The 23,054-nt window shown below is 46.0% G+C and overlaps 2 protein-coding genes across 6 annotated transcripts; both read right to left on the reverse strand.

Annotated features, from left to right (window-relative positions):
• Positions 1 to 1,997: 1,997 nt before the first annotated feature.
• LOC115260118 (ubiquitin conjugation factor E4 B) lies at positions 1,998 to 23,037 on the reverse strand (the record flags this gene model as incomplete). The annotated part of the gene is made up of 3 exons (XM_029861023.2): positions 1,998 to 3,790; positions 20,745 to 22,061; positions 22,132 to 23,037. Coding segments are annotated over 3 exons (3,327 nt in total), but the record flags the coding sequence as incomplete, so codon positions are not given.
• On the reverse strand, positions 3,800 to 20,720 carry LOC134290047 (uncharacterized). 5 transcript variants are annotated; one of them, XR_009998820.1, is made up of 4 exons: positions 5,485 to 20,720; positions 5,024 to 5,090; positions 4,902 to 4,963; positions 3,800 to 4,845 (listed from the first exon to the last, which is right to left on the reverse strand). XR_009998820.1 is itself a non-coding variant. In XM_062857010.1 (4 exons), exon 4 carries the CDS (start codon positions 11,708 to 11,710, stop codon positions 5,678 to 5,680), a length of 6,033 nt encoding a protein of 2,010 aa, XP_062712994.1. In that variant the 5' UTR covers positions 11,711 to 11,780; positions 11,837 to 11,898; positions 11,959 to 12,025; positions 12,103 to 20,720; the 3' UTR covers positions 5,132 to 5,677. The 5 variants fall into 5 exon arrangements, 2 of the variants coding, with proteins under 2 accessions (XP_062712994.1, XP_062712993.1); XM_062857010.1 differs by lacking the exons at positions 3,800 to 4,845; positions 4,902 to 4,963; positions 5,024 to 5,090 and having other exon boundaries at positions 5,132 to 11,780; positions 11,837 to 11,898; positions 11,959 to 12,025; positions 12,103 to 20,720; XR_009998819.1 differs by having other exon boundaries at positions 3,800 to 4,963.
• Positions 23,038 to 23,054: the final 17 nt, after the last annotated feature.

Consider the following 23,054-nt stretch of genomic DNA (forward strand, 5'->3'; position numbering starts at 1 on the left):
TTGGCAGAGCAACGGCTTGCCGCGTGAGACCGGGTTCTACAACAACCTCTTTTCCTGGCTAGCGCGATCTGGAGTACCTCTCTGGTCTCAAGGTCGGCTGTAGTGGAACTTATTCAGCTAATCAGACCTCGGATATGTGGGTGTAATGGAAAAGCTGGTGAATTACAATTTCAAGATTTATTACCTTAGCAATTACAGAGATGTTTAAATGAGTGGGCGTGGGTTGTACACTTCTTAAATAAATACCTATGGAGTCTTCAGCTAGCCTAGTGGTTAAGGCTATGGATCACCAATCCGGAGACGGCGGGTTCGATTCCCGTTCCAGTCATAAGTGTAACTTGGTCATAGCTCTAGGGGGGCCAAGGCCATGTCGATATAGGTTTTTTATACTAAAAAGATAATTTTGGATTATTCTGGAGGGGGCCAGCCCCCCCCCTGACCACCCCCTATTTACGCCAATGGTTCCAGTCGGGAGCATTTTCTCGACTCCCTGGTGTCTCTAGTGTATCATTGTACTTGTCTCACAATATACAAATTCATGCAATGGTCCAATGGCAGGCAAAGAAATCCCTTCAATTAATAACTGTGGAAGTGCCCAAAGAACACTAAGTTGAAGCGAGGTCGGCCAAGTCTCATTGGGGACGTAGAGCCATAAAGTAGTAGTAGTAATAGTAGTAGAAGAAGGAGAAGAAGAAGAAAAAGGGGGCCGGAACTGTTGGAGAGCTGGCGGGAGCGCTTGGTGGGAACTCGCCTCGGACTGGGGTAAGACCAGCGACAACGACGGTTGGCGAGCGTAGGGGAACTCCAGGTCACCGGCTCTATCCGTAACGCCGGACAAGAAGCGGGTTTAGGGTAAAAACTAACGGGTCCTAGTTATGAAAAATGCCACCTTAGCTTTTTAAAAATCTCCCGCTTCCTCACTGAATGTTTATAACTTCCAACTAACTTTTTACCTACCTTTTATTTTTCAGTGTTTCTAACGTCTCTTTCTAATGCAGTCGTCTCGAGAACCGAGAACTCGAGACCGAACCATTCTTCCTAAGTTGCCCAAGAATTATATCAACAATCTGAAGTTCGGGACTTAGGAGTTCTTCTGTATACAGATAAATATATTTATTGCTTGAAAATTCCTGGATGTTTAATCCTTGGAGCCGAATAATTTCGCCACTGCTACTGCTGGCCTCGAATACATTTGTTATGCTTGATTTCATCGCCGGGGTCATATTGACTCCTCCGGCTCCAAAGGGTTAAGGTACACCGGGGCTAGTTGGAACGGGTGAGGCAAGATGAAATGCGAAGTTTTGAAATAGAGTTCAACATAATTTAGAAAGTTTATTTTGCCAAAAGATGTTCCATGTAAAAAAAAACTATGTGCTATGACATACAAACTATTTACCATGATCAGATATCACATTTACCCGCTGTTTCATCTTACCCCACCCGCTTCAATTTGCCCCGGTGTACCTTAATAGAAATTTGGAATACATGGAAAATAAATAACCTCGTTTTTGCGTTAAGGTGAAACATCAAGAAATCCCATTCGAACTTTGCATTCAAACTTTAGAAGCACAAATCTGACGAACGAAGCATCGAACCAAGTCGCACTTGTTTATCCTGACTTTGCTCACTTGCAAAAAGAGGCAGCTTTTCCAAATCGAGCGCATTTGTTTTCGAATTTTTAAGATTGGTGCTCTTGAAAACGTGAGTAGGGGTCCAAGTCGGCCATTGTGGCAGCCATATTTGTATTCTCTGAAGTTTCTCCAAGTAATGATGTCTTTTGGCATAAATGGATCATTGAAGCCGACTTTTCCGCTACTCACCACATCAAAACAAAAGCGCCACCGTATATGGACGGTAACACAGTTGCAGCAGTCGAGTTACGTCAAACACACAAGGCTACGGTGGCGCTATCTGTTCATTTCATAGCGGTCGTTTTAGTTATTTTAGTGATCCTTTGGAATTCGGATATTACGAAATAGTCGGTTAGACAACACCAATTTTTATAATTTCTCCATATTTTTATTCTCAAAGTACTAGCTTACGTACGATACAGATTCGAATGCGGGATTCAATTAGGCGTGTTTTTTTTTTCATTGTATCCCTCTCAGCCAGGCGTCCGTCGTCGTTATGTGTTACTCTCCCTTTCATCATCCTATTCTTCGCTGTTAGTATATAAGAACACGGCCAGCATAGATTAGTATCGTCTTAGATAATATACACAATTGTGGAACCTCAGAAACAGATATCTTCAAAGAGGACGAGATGAACTTTTTTTGCAATGGGGGACTAAAGTTGGGGAAGGGTGTTTAGCTTTTGGACGAATTGCATGCTGTAAACCATCTATGACAGCACAATCGCAGAATACAATCAAACATTGTGAGAAAAGATTAATTTCATACCCAGAACATTAAACTGCATACTGCAAAGGTGCTGCCGGATGGTTTAATGCTCAATTCGTCGGTAGCGCATATTCTGTCAACAGACAAGCATTCGATGCGGTGGAAGTAAGTGGAGTTTTACGGGGGTAGGACCTTACTTAGCGATAATTGTTTTATAAATATGTCTAGTATGTATAGACATTACCATATTAAATTCAGTTTTTGAGTGCTTGCCCTCGAATATTGTTCGACCAGTTTAGAATAAAAACATTTACGATTTGTAATTCTGCAGTAAAAAAAATCAAGTCTTATTGTTTTTTCTTCTCACGATAGTCCTTGATCCATGTCTCGATGCGTTCCTTCAGTTCCGTCGCCGGGATGAGCATGTCCTCCGTGAGCGGTTGTCGGTTGAAGGGGTCTGTGCTGCTGTTCAGCAGATGCCGGGTGATGATCGATCGATCCATTATGGTTCCCGAGGGCAGTATGACGGGATCGCTCATCAGTGTGTCCATCAGGGGGTCCTTGAAATCGTCCGGAGCTTCGGCGAATTCGTCCGCATTTTGCTGATTCTGAGCGTAGATTTCTGAAGCCTGATGGATGAGCTTTCGGAAATCGTCCACTTCCACCAGAGTTCGGATTCCGAGCCGTTCTACTCGGTTAGCCGCATCTTCAAAGAGATGCTTCTCGAATGATCGTTCATCCGCGGCCAAGGCCGCAGCAAACTCATCACAGCTCAGGTGGAGATAGATATCGATTAGCTGGCCGAGTAACCGTCGGGGCTCCCAGCCGTATTTCATGGGATTTCGCACCCGCAAGTCATTGCACTTGGGACCGCACAGTTGCTGCAGATTGTAGTTCAACATCGAGCTCAGTCGGTCGATTAGTTCCGGTCGCAGGAACGGTTCCTTGATGTCGATCGTCAGATAGTGGAACATGTCTACCGTTTCACGGGCCAGCGTCAAATAGGACCGACACTGCCGCTCGTCCTGAACTAGCTGCCGCTGACGGCTCTGCTGTGCTTCCTGACCCAATTCATTCCACGCCAAGTCCTCCATCATTAGTACCTGAGTTTCGTGGATCCGCTTCAAGTACTCCAGGCACTCGTCCAGCAGATAGGTTGTGTCATTCAGGAAGAAGTTGACAAACTTCACAAACTGCTTTCCGCTCTTGCTCTCCTTAACTATAGCCTGCCGGTGGACCACACTATCCCAGAGACCCTTGAACAGGTGACTGATGTGATACCGGATGGTGAACTTGTCGTAGAACTCGGTACTCTGTCCGGTGGTTTCGATGTCGGTGTAAAACTTCATCAGGGCACTGACCAACGCCCGCTGGGCCAGCTCGTGGTTGATGATCTGCAGGTAGAGACGCTGCGATGCCGTCTGGATTGTGGGCGAGGTAACGAAGAGCACCTGGGAAAAAATGAAGATTTAGAATGTGGTTTATATTGGAAATCATGTTATTTATTCTCAAGCAACATTTTGAAACCCAAGAATCTCTAGGAAAGTTCTGAAAATCGTCGTACCGTGTATGTACCAAACTTTGCGCAGTTAAGAAAAATCAAATTTCTAGTCGTTATAAAAAATACAAACAAACAAAATATATCATGAACAACATGCTCATACGATAGACTAATGATCCTTCTTTGAGTCTGAAATATTAAAAAAACCATAATATTAACCAAAAAATACTTAAAATAGAAAAACTATTTCATTGCCTTGTTCCTAACTTTGCGCACAAAATCTTCGATTGTTCCTAACTTTGCGCATAGTGTGCCTAACTTTGCGCATGCTATGAATTGTTCAAAAAAGTAATCAAAAATGCTATTATTTAATATTTGCCCATGAAACTAAAGTAATTCAGATCAGGTAGTGTGCCCTTAATTGATCTTTGTTGAAAAACTTTGTCCTACGAGGGAGGGGGAACGGATACCTCTGGAGTTCTTAATTTCGTCTGCGGTTCGTCCTAAGCACCTACCGTGTGAACAATCCAAACTTCATGAGGGGTTGTTTCCTGTGGCTAAAGATCAAAGGTAAAAGCTTCCTGATAAATGAAGTGACTGTTACGGATAGGAACAATAAGGGGTTATTTAAATATGACGTCCATCTTTGGGGGAGGGGGCTGGACTTGTCTGAAAAAGTGTGATATGCCATGTATCAGGTATACTATGAAGCGTGACGGGGTGGCCCAGGAGAAGAGGGGGTTCTAAAAATCTAAAAAAAATGGTGGACGTCATATTTGAATCGTCTCTAACATTGACCGCCGGAAAATTCAAATGAAGGACTGTTCACAAATCACGTCTCATTGTAGACAGATGGAGAGTGCCGTAGTGCTACAGTTCATACATTTTTCTACTAATTTCTATACAAAATCTGCTACATGGTGGAGAAGCAGGCCTGAAATTATCAGTACTGGTGTTGGTAGAGGAAAAAATCTCGCAGCAGGCTTTAATTTGCGCAGCTCAAAGCTAAAAGAAATGCAACTTTTATTTTTACGTTTTAAGGGAATTCAAATAGTGCGTACATTTAGTCTTTCCTTACCGGCTCAGGACTCTAGCCTACACAGAGAAATTTAGTCGTTGCCACCTAAACAACCAAGTAGTGATTATAATTCTATTTGATTAATCATTAGGTAATAATCTTTACCTGATCCTACTATAAAGGCAGAGAATAATGCAAACGTATGTGCAGAAGTGGCGTCGGGCTATTGGATCTACAACATTAATCATACAATTAGCATAACCTACTCCTCTCTTAACCCTTTCCTTCCCACGACTTTGAACGATTATATCTATGCCAAAAAAGCGTTTCCGAAAAAAGTGGTAGAACAAAAGTTATTGCAAATTGGCTAAATTTTTCGAAATCAATGAAAAAAATTTTGGTTGTAAATCAATAGGTTTTTGATTGTTTATCAATAGTTCAACTATTGAAACAAGTAGGTAGTAGTTGGGTTAACCTTATGAGATTATAACCATATTCTAAAAATTATTGCATCATATTCATCTAATTCCGTTTGTCCGGAGTTCGTCGAAAATCGATGGTGCTCTAGAGCAACCATGGGAAGTAGAGGGTTAATCTCTAAAGTGGAGAGTCAGCATGCCACTCACATAGGGGGTACTAATTGAATAGCAGTCTATTTCACAAATCACCATTTAGTACCGTTCCTAGCGCACATTAACCCGATATCTTTTAGCAAACACAATAGTTCAATAAATTTCACAAAATATCCTTATTTCCTTATTAACAATCTCACGGGAACGGCCTTTGCACAATTCATTCGCCATGCATCTGTTTCCCTGGCTATTGTCTGAAGGAATGACAATTTGCTTCGCACGTATTCTGCAATCGATGCTGATGGGTGTCATTGTCCGTGCTGCCAGAACACCCCCCGCCCCGTGGATCGAGGGAAGGGTCCACCGTAGATCCACCAAGTTCCAACATCGCCAACTTTACAACTGGACGCTTCAACTTACCGGTGGGTGTCCGCACAATCGCTTGCCGAACTCTCCCGTCCTTGCCGAAAATTACTTCCTCTACAATACCTCTCGTCCACGATCTTCTTTTGCCTTCTGCCAAATAGACAAGGTCGCCGACCTTCAGAGACCTGACTTCATCCAGCCACTTAGTTCTCCTGTTGATGGTTGGGAGATATTCTTTCGACCATCGCTCCCAGACGTCGTTCGCTAACTGCTGAGATCTTAGGAAGCTACTCCGCAGGACACATCCGAGGTCGTCCGGCGGTTCCATAGGCTCGTGCGCACCAGACGAACATCCGAGTATAAAATGATTTGGAGTCAAGGCTTCGGAATTATTCATCTCCTGCGGCATGTAGGTGAGCGGTCGGGAGTTAATCAACCCCTCTACTTCGACAAGCGTTGTCCACAATATTTCATCGGTCAATTTGCGCCCATCGTCCAACGTAGTCATGCCTTCTTTTACGCTCCGCACCATTCGTTCCCACACTCCGCCCATGTGTGGAGCGGAGGGGGGATTGAAGGACCATTTGGTTCGCGCATCGGTGAAAGTACCGGCGCAACCAAGAGCTATTTGCTTTTGTAGTTCTCGGCTGGCACCCACAAAGTTAGTGCCATTGTCCGAGAAGATTTGAACAGGAGATCCGCGTCGTCGAGTGAATCTCCGGATAGCCATAATACACGATTCAGTAGACAAATCGTATGCAACCTCCAAATGAACGGCACGAACCACGAGGCAAGTGAAAACCGCTACGTATCGCTTTTCTCTGCGCCGACCAACGGTCACTTCCAATGGGCCCATGTAATCAATGCCAACGTAACTAAAGGGTCGGACGTTCGGAGTCAATCGGTGTTCGGGTAAAGGTGCCATTCGAGGAGGAAACGGTTTACACTTGCGTACCTTGCAAGCGATACAATTCCGGCTAACGTTTCCGACAGCCGAGCGTAGACGCGATATCTCGAAACGTTGACGAACTTCGTTAACGACCGTTTCTGTGTTCGCGTGGCCGCATTGATGATGGTAGAATTCCAACAGTAGCTGGGTAATCTGATTGTCCCTGGGGAGTATTATAGGGAACCTCGCGTCGAAATTCGCGTGGGCAGCGGCAGCTGTCCTTCCCTCCATTCGAACAATTCCGTATTCGTCGGCGAACGGTGACAGCTTATACAGCGGGCTGCTCTTCTCGATGGACTTCCACTCCGCGACAGGCTGATCGCGGTTCTTCAACAGGGTTCGCATTTCATCCGGATAGCATTCGCTTTGTGCCGTTCTCCATAGAAAGCACTCTGCTCGCTGGAACTCTTCTTGCTTCAGTGGCACACCACACGAGGGAACCGACCGTTTGAGACATTTAATTTGGTTTATAGTTGCTGGTATAGTTTCTATTGGCCGCCCAAGAACGCGCAATCGACAGTTGCTGATGAAGCGATATAGGCAGGCTACAGTTCGCAGTAATACGCTCCACTTCGAGATCCTTGAAACATCTATAATCGTGGCGGGCAGCGAGATGTGAGCCAACACGAAACTCGTTCGCAACTCTTCGGCAGTGTTCGTCTTCACTCGTTGTTGCGGCCACTCATCTTCAGGAAGGTAGAGAAACGCTGGTCCTTTAAACCATCTACCATTCGAATCCGGTTCTGTGTCGCGTACCCATTTCGTCAGGCAGTCGGCCACGTTGTCCTTGGATGATACCCATCGCCAGCACTCAGCTTGTGTTAACGACAATATCTCTCCGATACGATGAGCGACAAACTGTTTGTATCGTCTATGGTCCGAGCGAATCCACGAGAGTACCGTCGATGAATCGGTCCACAAATACACGTCCCGAGGTTGTACAGAATGGTTCGACAGAACAGTGTTTACCATTCTCGACCCCAACACTGCCGCTTCCAATTCTAACCGTGGTATCGACAGGTGCTTAAGGGGGGCCACTTTGCTTTTCGCCATAACCAATGTACATTGCACTTGTTCGGAATCGTCCTTAATGCGGAAGTACACAGCACATCCATAGCCGGCTTCGCTGGCGTCAGTGAAAACGTGACACTGTAGCGTTCGATAAAACAGTGGATCCATCAGGGCGAAGTAGCAACGCGGAACGCTAAGCTCACTTATAGCGGGTAGCAGTTCCACCCAGCGCGTCCATTTGGCAAACTCCTCGTCCTTCATTACCTCATCCCATTGTACTCCACTTCTCCACAGATCTTGGATCAAAGTACGTCCGTGGACAAGGTACGGTGCTAACAAGCCAAGGGGATCAAAAAGGCTCATAATGATCCTAAGAGCAATGCGTTTCGTCGGCCTTCTATTATCGGAGACAAAGGGAAGTAACTCTGACGCCAGTTCGGTTGAAAAGGTCAAAGTATCGGAATCCGGGTGCCACAACATCCCTAGAACACGTTCCCACCTTTCTTCCGGGACAGATTGCAGCAAACGTGGTTCCTTGTCCGGAGTTTCGCCGAGCTTTTCCAACACTTCGTCACTGTTGCTAACCCAGTTCCTCATCTCGAATCCTCCGCGGGCATGGACGGTACGTACTTGCACGGCTAATTCTGCCGCTTCTTCAGGAGTATCGGCGCTGTCGTAGTAATCGTCCATGTAGGTTTTATTTTTGATCGCCTCCGCCGCCAAAGGAAATTCGTTCGCCCATTTATCCGCATTGACACGTAGCACATACTGCGCAACGCAGGGCGAACAAGTTGCTCCGAACATCGCAACGTCCGCTATGTACACTTCAGGTGGATAACGAGGATCGAACTGGAACAAGAAGCACTGAAAATACTTGTCCGATTGTCGCATTCGTAGTTGTAAAAACATTTCCCGGATATCGCCTCCAAATCCGATGCGTTTCTCGCGGAACTTGCAAATTACAGACGGGAGCGACACCAGAAGGTCAGGGCCCTTTAGCAACAGCGAGTTTAGTGAGACTCCGTTCACCTGCGCCCTACCGTCCCAAACCAGTCGCTTTTTCTGCTTCTTTGGATGCGTCACCAAGCCCAGCGGTAAGTACCACACTTGTCTGCTGCTGATCTCGACCAGTTCTTCTTCCGTGGCCTTGTGAATATAGCCCTTCTGTATATAATCGATGATTTGCTGGTTCACGCTGTCCCGTAGACTCGAATTTTTGGCTAATTGAGCCTCGAAACTTTTCAGTCGCTTCATCGCCATTGGAAGGCTATCCGGCACCTCAACATCATCGGTTTTCCAGAGCAAAGCAGTTTCATACCGCCCATCCACAAACTTTGTAGTGCTGTCCAGTATCTCACAGGCTCTCTTTTCTTCAGCGGACTGAAGCATTGGTGTTTGCCTGGTTAGCGACTCCTCCAGTACAAACTGCTGCCGGACAAGGTCGTTTAGTTCTCGGTCGGAGTCACAATTGCATTGGTGTACGTTTAGAAAGCCTTTTTTTGAATGTCCATTTCCATCAGGTCCATAGATAGACCAACCTAGCAGAGACTTCACGGCGATTGGTTCTCCCGGTCGGCCCACGCAGCTATCCAGCGGCGCAAAAAGACTGAGGTTCTCTAGTCCTAGAAGGATCCTCGGAGTGGCTTCAGAGTACGACGATATGGGGAGATTCCGGAGATGTGCGAACCTTTCCGACAGTACGCCAAACATCAGGCTCTGGTTGGGTAGGTTCAATTCTTCGACAGTGTGAGCATTTTTCAAGACGAAGCGTCTCGGCAGACCTTTTCCGGCTATCTCCAGGTCCACACGCTTTGAATCCTTCTCGTTACGCATCACGCTTGCAGTCCAACGCAATTCCAAGGGCTCTGGAACACCTGTGACACCAAGCTGACGCGCCAAGCCAGTTTCGATAAGGGTCAGCGAGGATCCCTCATCCAAAAACGCGAATGTTTCACATTTCGTATTTCCGTTGAAAAGTGTAACAGGAATGATCCTGAAAAGGACCGATCTTTGCGTTCGCTCGTGCGTATTACACTCCGAAGCTCGGAGCTGACGCTGACGTGATTCTTGCGTTGGGCGATGCAGTAGTGGGTTATGACGAGCCCGGCATTGGGCAACGTTACATCGGATTCTCGAACGACACTTCCATTGCCCGTGATCGAACAAGCAAACTTCGCACAACTTGCATCGTTCGACGGCCTTTAGACGAGCTTCGAGTCCTAGCTGCTGGAATCGTTCACAGTTTCTTACACGATGATCTGTTTTTCCGCAGATCGGGCAAGGTTGTCTCTCTGGTACGTGGTTCTGCATTCCCGACGTGTCTTCATGGGAATATACATGTCCCCTTTCCTTCGGTTTGTCCTTGTCGACTCTCCCACCGGTTGATTTCTGTTGAGTGGCGATCGTAACTTCACTGGCGTCGTCAACTATCTCCTCCATAAACATGCCGAAGTGCTGAAGCGTTGGTTCACTATACGCCCTTTTGAACCTGGCCCACTCCATCTTAATTGAGGCTGGCAACTTTTCCACTAATTCCCCAAGCAAGGTGGGATTCGACAGATGACCCTTCAGTTTTGCGGCTGCCAAGTGGTCGCATAGCTGCTGCACCGTCAGCCCAAAGTTGATCAACGAATCCAGTCTCTCAGGCTTTGGTGCCTCCACCCGACGAACCTTGTCAAGTAGGTTTTTCACCAAAATCTCCGGTCTGCCGTACAATCGCCGCAGGGTGTCCATAATCGCTCTGACGCTTTCGGGAAACATGAGCTTCGTGACGACGGCATCTCGTGCTGGACCTCGCAAACACTCGCGTAGACGAATGACGTTCTCTACGTCCGAAAAACCGCACGCGGCATTGGCCGACTCGAAGCTGTGGACGAATATCGGCCATTCTTCCGGATCACCCGAAAATGTGGGAAGCTTCTTCGGCCAAATCTGTCTCGCAGCTATCTGGGCGGCGTTTGGCCCCACCCCGTGTGAGCTCATCACGGATCCTTCGTCCTCATGCGGCAACCTGGAAGCATTCGGTTCAACTCCGTAGTAACGACGTCGGTTGTCGGAACCATCGCGCTCCGTCCGAAAGTTGGAAACCCCGTCCAAAACGTTTGGTCTGTGGGCTTCTCCGCGTTCGCTTCCCGCGTCGACTTGTGGTGGTCGAATTGAACTTGCCAAATCGTTATGTCTGCTGTGCTGGCTTAGTTCGTGTTGACTTTTCAACCAGGCCTTGGTCCTACTCTTGCGACCCGAAACGCTAGAATTTTGGCTGCTTTCCTCGTCAGCAATCTGATCTTCCAACTCGAACTTCTCCCGCAAGTACTTCTCTTGTATCGCCAATTCCTTAGCCTGAATAGCGTGCTCCCGTTCCTTTAGTAGTTTCTCCTTCTCCAGCCGGATGCTTTCTTCCTCCAGCCGCGCCCGTTCCTGCTTCAATTTCCGTTCCTCCAACAGTCGCTCATCCTCTAATCGCTGCAATGCTAATTGCGCTCGAGCCCTGGTGGTTGAAGTACTGGACTTGGAAGATCGCATCTCCCTATCGGACGGTTTGGTAGAAATTACAACTTCCGGATTCTTTATCGGAGTCACATTTCCGGCGGAGGGTTCACCGCCCGCGGCGGCGTTGGAAACAGCCATAGCCTTGGATTTCGCAGAGCTTTTGGACTTGTCGGACGTTTTCTTCAGTTCGGCGTTGCTTGTCTTCGTAATCTCACTCGTCGCACCGAGGACACTCAAGCTCGCCGGAAGCTTTTTACTCGTCTTCTTCTTCGTCCCGGTGATTTCCGGAGGTAGCACGGGCTGACACTTACCACATCTCCACGTTCGGTCGCGGATTCCTGGCGAAACTCCGGCACAAACGTAGTGGTACCAAACGGCACAACTATCGCACGCCACCATACCCACATCGGCGGAATTCGGTCGCTCGCAAGCGCCGCAATCGTAGACTTCGTTCTCAGGCATCATGAAGTAAATCTTTGAGTTTGTTGGTAGAGGAAAAAATCTCGCAGCAGGCTTTAATTTGCGCAGCTCAAAGCTAAAAGAAATGCAACTTTTATTTTTACGTTTTAAGGGAATTCAAATAGTGCGTACATTTAGTCTTTCCTTACCGGCTCAGGACTCTAGCCTACACAGAGAAATTTAGTCGTTGCCACCTAAACAACCAAGTAGTGATTATAATTCTATTTGATTAATCATTAGGTAATAATCTTTACCTGATCCTACTATAAAGGCAGAGAATAATGCAAACGTATGTGCAGAAGTGGCGTCGGGCTATTGGATCTACAACATTAATCATACAATTAGCATAACCTACTCCTCTCTTAATCTCTAAAGTGGAGAGTCAGCATGCCACTCACATAGGGGGTACTAATTGAATAGCAGTCTATTTCACAAATCACCATTTAGTACCGTTCCTAGCGCACATTAACCCGATATCTTTTAGCAAACACAATAGTTCAATAAATTTCACAAAATATCCTTATTTCCTTATTAACAATCTCACGGGAACGGCCTTTGCACAATTCATTCGCCATGCATCTGTTTCCCTGGCTATTGTCTGAAGGAATGACAATTTGCTTCGCACGTATTCTGCAATCGATGCTGATGGGTGTCATTGTCCGTGCTGCCAGAACAACTGGTGTTACATAATATTTGAATGGTTCATATGTCATGTATTAACGTTCAACATGCATTTACTGAAAGTGCGCAAAAATAAGGAACACAGGGCAAATAATGGTTCCAAACATTGCGCACCACTATTTACTAATTAAATTGAAAAATTTATTACGAACTGTGATTGATATTACTAGAATATCACCTTTTTTGTCAATTAACTGCAAAATTAATCATCGTTGCACAGTTTTATCGAGGAAAATGTTGATTTTAGGTAGAGTTACTTCTTGGCAACCGTGTTAAGGCGAGGCAAATTTTGACATTTTTTTGTATTTTTTGTTTATTATTCAACATAAACAATGATTTTATGGCAATTAAATATTTGTCAAATAATGTTTATGTTTACACAATGCTAGTGCAATGATTAAACTGGTAAATATGTTGACATTTAGTTATTTGTTTCGTTATTTTACAAGAATGCGCAAAGTTTGGACCTGCGCAAAGTTAGGCGCGCACACGGTACCCACATTATTATTATTATTATAGTTTATTTATGACACTTTACACTATGACAGTGCATTCGTGTCAGGCAATAAAAAACTAATTACAATACTTTCTTATGAATTTGTCAGTTCGCTTTGTTCTCTTATTGCATTTAATTATCCATCCATCTACGTCATCCGGAGCTGGGTCAGGACCGGAATCCAAATCGCTATCCACGTCTATAACGATGTTAACTGCAGGTTCGGTCATCGTAGTATCATCAATCGCGACCCACATGGATTTATGATTTCCCAGAATACCTCTAGAAGTCGATTGCTGGTGGTAGCTAGTGCCCGGCTCAAATAAGTTGGCAAGAACAGAAGAAAAACATATCTACGAGGGCATTAATGCTGAAATGCAAAGAAGTACGGATTGGGAAGATATGCAGAGTTGTTATGCAATTGGCAATGGTGCGCGGCACATGATTGCGCTATTGCTCGCCATGCGCCATTGGAAAATAACTGTTCTGATTATTATCTTGGGTTTTTGCTCTGTGAAGCTATAAAGATGATATTCCCCCCAGAATTCCTTTAAGAAATTGCTCTGGGATTTCTCCAAGAATTCTTTCAGGCATTCTTTTTGGAATTTATTTAGAGATTTCTCCTACTGCTTCTGGTGGAAGCATAACTGTCATGTGAATTTTTGGCAATATTGAAATGTTGAAGCTCATGAACATGAATCATACACTGGTGGCTTCGTGGCCGTGCGGCTAGCATTTAGTCGCATCGTGCTGAGGGGCGTGTGGGTTCGATGTCCACCGCAGCTGTCGGGAAAAGTTTTCGGCTGTGGCACTGGGTGTTACATGCTAGTCCGTTGTCTATTGTTGTGCTTTCTTCAAAGAGCGAATAGCAAACTGTCCGTGTCCGTGTCTTTAAATGATATTCTCAAGCGTCGGTAGCCATACATACATTTATTTGTTGAACATCACATTTAAGACAAGACCGGGGGGTTGGACAAGACATAATCAACAATAGTACGCCACAATACTCGGTTTGTGGCTGCCGCTCTCCATCCTCGGTCGCACCCAATGCTCGCCAGGTCACGCTCCACCTGGTCCGCCCATCGTGCTCTCTGCGCTCCACGCCTTCTTGTGCCAACCGGATCAGTTGCAAATACCAGCTTTGCAGGGTTGCTGTCCGGCATTCTTGCAGCATGCCCTGCCCACCGTATCCTTCCGGCTTTGGCCACCTTCCGGATGCTGGGTTCGCCGTTAGGTGCAGCGAGCTCGTGGTTCATCCTTCTCCGCCACACACCGTTCTCCTGCACACCGCCGAAGATTGTCCTTAGCACGCGTCGCTCGGAAACACCGAGTGCTTGCAGGTCCTCCTCGAGCATGGTCCATGTCTTGTGCGTAGAGGACCGCCGGTCTCATTAGCGTTTTGTACATGATGCATTTGGTGCGTGGGTGAATCTTTTTCGACCGCAGTTTCTTCTGGAGCCCGTAGTAGGCCCGACATCCGCTGATGATGCCCCTCCGAATTTCGCGTTGTTGTCAGCCGCCAGTGAGGATCCAAGATAGACGAATTCCTCCAGCACCTCGAAAGTATCCCAGTCTATCGTAACATTACTACCCAGACGGATCCGGTCGTTTTCGGTTCCGCCTACCAGCATGTACTTTGTTTTTGAGGCATTCACCACCAGTCCGACCTTTGCTGCTTCGCGTTTCAGGCGGGTGTACAGTTCTGCCACCGTTCCAAATGTTCTGGCAATAATTTCCATGTCGTCCGCAATGCATCGGACCGGATTTTGTGAAAATCGTTCCACGGCTGTTGAGCCCGGCTCGTCGCATCACACCTTCCAGAACGATGTTAAAGAGTAGGCATGAGAGTCCATCACCTTGTCGCAGCCCCCGGCGAGATTCGAATGAATTGAATAGTTCACCCGAAACCCTTACGCAGTTTTACACAACGTCCATCGTTGCTTTGATCAGTCTAGTCAGCTTCCGAGGAAAGCCGTTTTCGTCCATGATTCTCCATAGCTCTGCACGGTCGATACTGCCGTATGCCGCTTTGAAGTCGATGAACAGGTGATGCGTTGGGACCTGGTATTCACGGAATTTCTGGAGGGTTTGCCGTACGGTAAAGATCTGGCCCGTTGTCGACCGGCCGTCGATGAAGCCGGCTTGATAACTTCCCACGAACTCATTCGTTTTAGGAAGATGATCTGGGATAGCACTTTGTAGGCAGCATTCAAAATAGTGATCGCTCTGAATGGGGCAGAATACCCCTTACTTCCACTCCTCCGGTAGCTTTTCGGTTTCCCAGATCCTGACTATCAGCCGATGCAGACAGGTGGCCAACTTTTCTGGGCCCATCTTGATGAGTTCAGCTGCGATACCATCCTTACCAGCTGCTTTGTTTGTTTTGAGCTGATGAATGGCATTCTTAACTTCCCTCAGTGTATGAGTTAGTTCATTTCCGTCCTCCGCTGCACTGGCGTCGTCGTTTCCTCCGTCGCCGTGGGCTCCCGTGCCTACGTTCTCCACGCCGTTCAGGTGCTGATCGAAGTGCTGCTTCCACCTTTCGATCACCTCACGTCCGTCCGTCAAGAGGCCTCCGTCTTTATCCCTGCATATTTCGGCTCGCGGCACGAAGCCGTTGCGGGACGCGTTAAGCTTCTGATAGAACTTCCGTGTTTCTTAGGAACAGCACAGCAGTTCCATTTCTTCACACTCTGCTTCTTCCAGGCGGCGCTTTTTCCCCCGAACAAACTCATTCTTTGGTTTCAGGAATAAGACTCCTCTTTATTTTTCTCGTCTTTAGTTTTTATATAATTACACTTTTCAATTTAGTCAATACATAGATAGTTGAGTTTAATCGAATACAGATATGGGAAAACTATCTAACTTGGCGTCGGAGGCGTTACTTTAACAACCATCTGTCATACGGTCTTCTGATTGGTTCGTCGGTGTCAGCTTGGATTAACCGTCGCGTCGTTCTGTTCTGTTTAGTTCGTGAGAGTAAGTTTAGAGTGCGAGAGTGAAACATATGAAAGAACATGTGAAAGAGAATGTGGTGAATTACCATATGTTGTAGTTAAATTCAATCAGAACGTGAGAGTCTATGAATGTTTATTATTTCTTTAGTGGGCCACTGGGTATGCCGTTGCTCGCTAGTGAGAACTAGAACGGAGAGTAGAATTGCTGTGTAAGTCAACTGGATGTGGTTCAGCTGGTATGGCTTAGCTATGGTGTTGAAAGATACGGGTTGCATATTCATTGGTAGGCTATGGGAAATGGATTGGAATAGGATGATGGGAAATAAATTATGCACTCTTCTGGTAAGGATGTTTGTACTTGAAGGGTTTTGAAATGTTACCATGTAAGATGGTTTGGAAATCATCGTTCGTCACCTAAGTCAAGTGTGTCATGTTGAATCTAGAGTGTTTCTATGGAATTTTAATTACGTGTGAAAAATAATCAGTTGCGTATAGCACACGAGTCTGCTGTTTTCGCTTCTCTTTGTAACGTTACACGTTCTGTCGAATCACTTGCTGCGGCATTACCGCCCTCGCTGCGTTCTTCTCCGTTAAAACCGTTCTGCACTATTCGTCGAACCATTCGTTCCGTCGATTCCGTTCAACGAACCCGATGGTGCTCTCGGCTGCGTCGTTGATGGCTGCTTTCACTGTACTCCAGCAGTCCTCTAGAGGGGCCTCATCGAGCTCGCCCTCGTCTGGCAACGCGGCCTCGAGATTCTGCGCGTATGCTGAGGCGACATCCAGTTGTTTCAGTCGCTCTAGGTTGTACCGTGGCGGTCGCCGGTACCGTACATTATTGATGACGGAGAGTTTTGGGCGCAATTTGACCATCACCAGATAGTGGTCGGAGTCGATGTTGGCGCCACGATAGGTCCTGACGTCGATAATGTCGGAGAAGTGCCGTCCGTCAATCAGAACGTGGTCGATTCCGTCTGCTGTGGTGATCTCCAGGTGTAACGATAAGGGAGGCTGTGTTGGAAAAAGGTGCTACGTATGGCCATATTTTTGGAGGCTGCGAAATCAATGAGTCGTAGGCCGTTTTCTTTCATCAGCTGGTGTGTGCTGAACTTACCAATCGTCGATCTGAATTCCTCCTCCTGGCCTACATGAGCGTTCAAATCTCCTATGATGATCTTGACGTCGTGGCTTGGGCAGCGATCGTACTCGCGTTGGAGCTGCGCGTAAAATGCGTCCTTGTCATCATCAGTACTTCCGGAGTGTGGACTGTGCACGTTTATTATGCTGAAGTTGAAGAATCCTCAACCTGCACATTCTTTCGTCGATCGGCCACCAATCGATCATGCGCCTCTGCATATCACCCATCAAGAAGACAGCTGTTCCCAGCTCGCGTGTGTTGCCGCAGCTCTGGTAGATGGTATGATTACCTCTAAACGTTTGCACCATGGATCCTGTCCAACACACCTCCTGCAGCGCTACGTTGCCAAACCCGCGGTCATTCAGTAGATCGGCGAGTATGCGAGTGCTCCCAATGAAGTTGAGAGATCGGCAGTTCCACGTACCGTAATCCGGAGTCAAATTGATCACTTTAAAACAACTTTTGCGGATAACATCAGTGGCAATTCAAATATTGGCAAAATAATTTCTGTAAAATCAGTACCCAGTGGATCTTCATGGAACCATGTGACAGAATTTTGTGCAACAAATTTAAACTTTAAGTTCAATTACTCCAAAAATCAAAAAATTGGAAATGCTACTTTGGGGCGAAATTGATCAATATACAATTAAGCATCGGTTAGAAAGGAAAATTTCCTTCTCCGCTTAATTCTGCTCTTCTAAAACCGAATAACGCGTTTAAAATCTTACAACTAGTGAATTCAATACTTTAAATGCAAAATTAAATTTTGAAATTTCCCCTTAACGCCTAAAGGTAGGCGATTTGCTTTGAAATAAGTGATTTCTATCACAATAAATGACTATTTATTCATAAAATGAACTTATTTTAACTATGTCATGTTCTGATTAGCTACATAACTTCCCAACCAAGGCTCCAAAAAAATGTTAAAACAGAGAGTTTACGGGAAGTCCTATTAGCAATCAATTATTTAGTAGCAATGATTTCAGCTAAATGAGAAATGCATTGCAAATTCCTTAAAAAATAAGACAAAACTTACTTTTTTCTAAAAAAATTAAAGTCTACACTCATCTCTAGACATCTAAGAACCAGATAACATAAAGAGTTTAAGATCATTACGACGCTTAAGAGAGCTTGGTCCTATAACTTCTAGTATAGAATTTCAATGTAGTACCCGAATGATCAATTTGACCCCGGTTTACGGTACCGAGTTTCCAATCGCAAGTCCTTTTTGTTCGCTGGGGTCGTTGCCGTTGGTCTCGGTTCGTATTATTCTGTTGCTGATTATCCGTTACAATGGTTTTTTTTAACGGCTGGCCTGTAGGACCTGACACCAACCCCCTACTTTACGGAGGACCATAGTGCACAGTTGAGCTTAGAGTCCTTCCCTGGCACTCGGACGTAGATCAGCCGCCCCTAACATGGGGATCAGACGCTGTTGTGAGCCGCTCGAATCCAGTTTACATCATTTTAAGATGTTTTTGCTATTTTTATAAGTTTATCTTATGAAATTTGTCATAACAAGCACGATAAATTTTCATAAGGTACTCTTATGACATCCATAATTTTTATTTATCGCAAAAAAAAACATAAGGTATTTTGATGAAATTCGTAAGTTTTTTTCGCTGAGTGTAGTGTAGTGTACATACTATCATAAAGAGACATAAAAACCCGATTTAATCCACCTATGGTGAACAGCCCTTCTTACACTTATTAAAATTATTGTTGTATCATTCGTATTTAACATATTTATTTTGTGTGATTGTGCCTTTTGGTCATTCTAGAAATTATTGTAGATTTGGCATACGTGCAAAGGACCAACGCGCCCTTGGAGTATTCGAACGGAAGGTGTTGCGTACCATCGACGGCGGAGTGCAGACGGGACTTGGAGAAGGCGAATGAACCACGAGCTGCATCAGCTGCTGAGAGAACCAACCATCGGCCATACCGCGAAAATCGGGGGGCTACGGTGGACGGGTCACGTCATCAGGATGTCAGATAGCAACCCGAATAAAATGATTCTCGAGAGTCATCCGACCGGTACAAAAAGACGTGGTGCGCAGTGAGCTAGGTGGGTCGACCAAGTGGAGGACGGTTTGTGGACCCTACGCAGAGTGCGGAACTGGAGCCAAACAGCCATGGACCGAGTGGAATGAAGACCAGACGGCTAATATGTACAGCAGAGGCCACCCCGGCCTTAGCCTGATCGGAGAGATGGACGTCTAGTGCACCTATCCAGCATGCTTTGAGAAATCTCTTGGAAATGCTGCTAGAGTTAATTGAATTGATCCGAAGTAAGCTTGGAGAGATGTCGATGTAAGGCCAGTAGTACACAGGGTCAAATATTTGACAAGGAAATAACTCAAGAAACAACATCAGTTTGACACTAATGAAAATTTGATCGAGTCAAACAAGATGTTTGAGCATTGGTTTCTTTTCGGACAAATATTTGACCCTGTGTACTAGCAGCTTAACGCTTTACAGTGTTTGCTAACCATGATTATCCGTGCCATTTTTGAAGCATTTGGTAATGGGACTTAAAACCGACTTATGTCGACCAAATCATGCCTCTCGGCTTCGCGGACGATTTTGATCTTATCTGTATCAACCGTAGGGTAGTGGAAGAAATTTTTGCTTCTCTGAAGAGGGAGACAACGAATATAGCCTTGATAATAAAATCAACTAAGGAAAAGTACATGAATACCGACAGAGGCGGGCCGATTGATGTTGGGATCGATGTAGTGATTGCCGGGGATGACATGCGACAATAACGTTTGCCTCCGTCAGTGCTTGAATCTGAGTGAATATAGAAAATACGAGCAGTTATCAGCACCAATAACCACTACGAAGGAAAATCCAAACCAACTGCGACCGCTGTATCACATCGGTTGGTTGGCTTGTGACGCAAAATGACTGGTAATCATTCATGCTCACTTGTTCTGGCACGTGTGAAAATGCATTGCAAGGATTTGTTTGATGGTCAAAAACAATTATTTTGATGGTATAGGAATGTTGTACGTGACTATTATAATCGATTTGATCAATTTAATTAAGTAAATACATTGCCGTAAACACCGGCGAAGAGAATGATTCAGAGAGCCACCACGCTGTTGAACCATTGTTTCTCACTTCTAAATTTGATTACTCATGCTATCACTTGCTTCTGAGATTGTGTTACTTTTTCGGGGAAAGTCAGTTCCCCGAGCTAGTTTACCCGAAAAACATGTACATCACATTCTTGTTCTAAATGATCACTTGCCACACCGATCATCATTTGGCAAATGTTTAGGGTCAATTTGATTCTAGAAAGAACAAGCAGCAATGAAAAGAAGAAGTCATATTACCATTCTTCATTCAGCAGTGTTTTAGCAAGCCTGAGGAAAAGGACTTGAAAGGACCGCCGAAAACATAAAGAAGGGTGTGATTCGGGGAAAAGTACCATTCGGGGCAACGGTTATCGGAGAATCGGCATTCGGGGAAAATAAGCACAACCGGCTTCTGAAACATGTTACCCAATGAAGGCATATAGCTACCGCTCTGGGTTGAATAGCGCTAGTCAAAGAGGAACAAATTCTGCTTCGTTTGGGGAAAAACGTTTCATTTTCCACGCACTACCCGCCGTGAAGTCAAGCAGCTGCAAATAAGGATTAGGGAGTTTGGGAGCATGAAGTACTGTAGAATTGTCTTGGTGGTAAACTAAAAAAATAATGTGGATGAAATGCTACCGCTGTTTGTCTGTGCCTGAAACTGAATCAATTGTTCCCCACTCACCTCGATCAGCTTGGCAGTGATGTACGGGTTCTTGATCAGATGCGGTGCGCAAACCAGCGTCAGAATCCAGGTGATGATCGAGTTGTCCACAAAGTCAATCACGCCGATGCTGTGCTGCATGCAAAACAGAATAAAGTCGGCAATGTCCTCGATGTACCACTCCGGCAGCGAGCAGAAGTTTTCGCTCGCCACCAGCATGGCCGGTTCCTGTTTGTTCACGAACAGATCCTCGATGGGCCGATTCTCGATCTGATACAACATGTATTCGCACACGGACGAGTAGAACTGCATGCAAGCACCGAGGACGTTAGGATCGATCACGGCGATATCGCAGCCAAGTTTCGCCTTCGACAGTTTGTTGATCTGGTTGACGCAACGATCCCGGACCTGTTTGTTCCGACGGGCCAGCGGAGTGTTTTCCCACTGGCTTTTGCTGGCGTTCAGTTCGTCCACCATTCGCTGGAGCTCTTTGGTTGCCCTGAGTAGTTTGTTGTACCGTTGGATCGCCGGGATGATACCTAAATGGTGGGCGTGCAGCGTCAGGAACCAACAGTGAGTGACAAATTTGGGAGTCTCCCACTTCTTGGTGGAACGGAGCTTCTCCAGCCAATCGGTGTACTCTTGCGAGGAATATTTGAGCTTGGTTTCGTCTTCGATGTCTATTAGGGCATCCGGATGGTGCGGATACAAAGGATCTATTCGGGACATATTGATCTTGACCGAAAGCAGTTGAAGAATGGACATGAAGTTAAGCATGAATCCATCCTTGGCCAGGAACCGATCGTCGGCATTGTACTGGATTCGTTTATGATTGGTCCTAAGAATTTCCGAGATGTACTTGAGCACTTCCTGCCGGCTGTCCAGATTCGTCAGCAGTGAAAGGAAAATCTGATGCAGGATTTTCCTCGTATTACCTAACAAAGTCTGAAAGGAAGAGGCCAGCGTCCTGTCGCAAACATTCTCCAGAAAATGATGTGTCGCAAATTTGGGATTTTCATCCAGAAGAACCGACAGCGAGAGGAACGGCGCCAAAAAGGACACCTTGGATATTTCCCTGGCCGCGTATTTGTCCAGGGTCAGTCTTGGTAGGAACACAACGTGTTTGACGATCAGTTTGCAGATCGGATTCGTATTTTCCACCTTGATCTCGACGAGCTCTTTCAACCGCATCAACGGATCCGAGACGATGTTTTCATTACAGATCGTGTTCTGCATGTCCACGTACAAATCGTCCAGCACGATGGTGAAGATGGCGTCAAAGTCCGACACGTTCTTGCGGGCCTCGGCCATTAGGCTAGCTAAGAAGTCTGACGGGACCTGAGAGAGAAAAAATGAAAATCAATGATTACACGTTTCAACGGAAACGATCTATTTTTAAGCAACCAACCTTATTCTCGTACATCAACTGCAGCAGCGGCGACTTTTCCAGGATCAGCTTGGCCGGATTCTCGATCTGGGCAAAGTTCTGGAAGCGATTCTTCGTCAACAGAATGGCATACTTGAGCGTCTGTTGCCGAATGATCGCCGCCACATCGGGCAGTATCTCCACCAGGTACATCTTCTTGCTCTTTTTGATTTTGGTATAACTGTACACTTCGTCGTTGGCTCGGCAGTAACAGTTGATGAGATAATCCAGTGCGGCCACTCGATTTGAGCTGAACGCCTTCATGCTTGGCTTCGACGAGCACAGTCTAATGTCGCTATCGATCTCCATCGCAGCACTGCCGCCGCTTTTCTCCAGCACTTCCTCGATGTCAATTGGTTTCACCTTCTTGGACGGAATGCTGTTCCAGCTGTCGGTAAAAGTCCCACTAGTGCTTCCGTCCTCAGAATGGATTAGCTTTCCTTCGTAGAACTCTTTCACAACTTCGATAAAAATTTCGGCACAAAATTCCCGATAGTTTTTGGCATCCAGAGCTTCCAGGGCGTTGGCCAGCACGGCCGGATCGATGGTGAAGCGTGCTTCCGAGTAGCGAACCTGGCTGTTGATATTCATAATCCGAAACACGATCTGCTGCAGTTCCTCCCGGGTGGCGGCCTCGTCACGCAGCTTGTCTTCGGCAGTCTTGGTCGGAGAGTCCACCGGAGATGACGGAACTGCTGCGTTGGTTGCTGGGGGATCTTCATCCATCTTGGTCGGACCATCTGTACTGGGTGCAGTGTTGTTGTTGCTCTTGAAAGGGGTTGCACCGGATCCGGATTTTGTGGCTGATTCTAGGGGTTTAGCTTCCACAGAGTTGGCCGTGGCAGATGACTCTGTAACACGAGAAATAAACAATATATGGATTAATATTGTGGCCACAAGGGTTT

This window comes from Aedes albopictus, chromosome 3, assembly GCF_035046485.1.
Source record: "Aedes albopictus strain Foshan chromosome 3, AalbF5, whole genome shotgun sequence".
Classification (NCBI taxonomy): domain Eukaryota; kingdom Metazoa; phylum Arthropoda; class Insecta; order Diptera; family Culicidae; genus Aedes; species Aedes albopictus.

What these genes read in the sequence shown, in the direction of transcription:
- LOC134290047 (XM_062857010.1), bottom strand. Translation starts at nt 11,710, where the DNA reads ATGATGCCTGAGAACGAAGTCTACGATTGCGGCGCTTGCGAGCGACCG.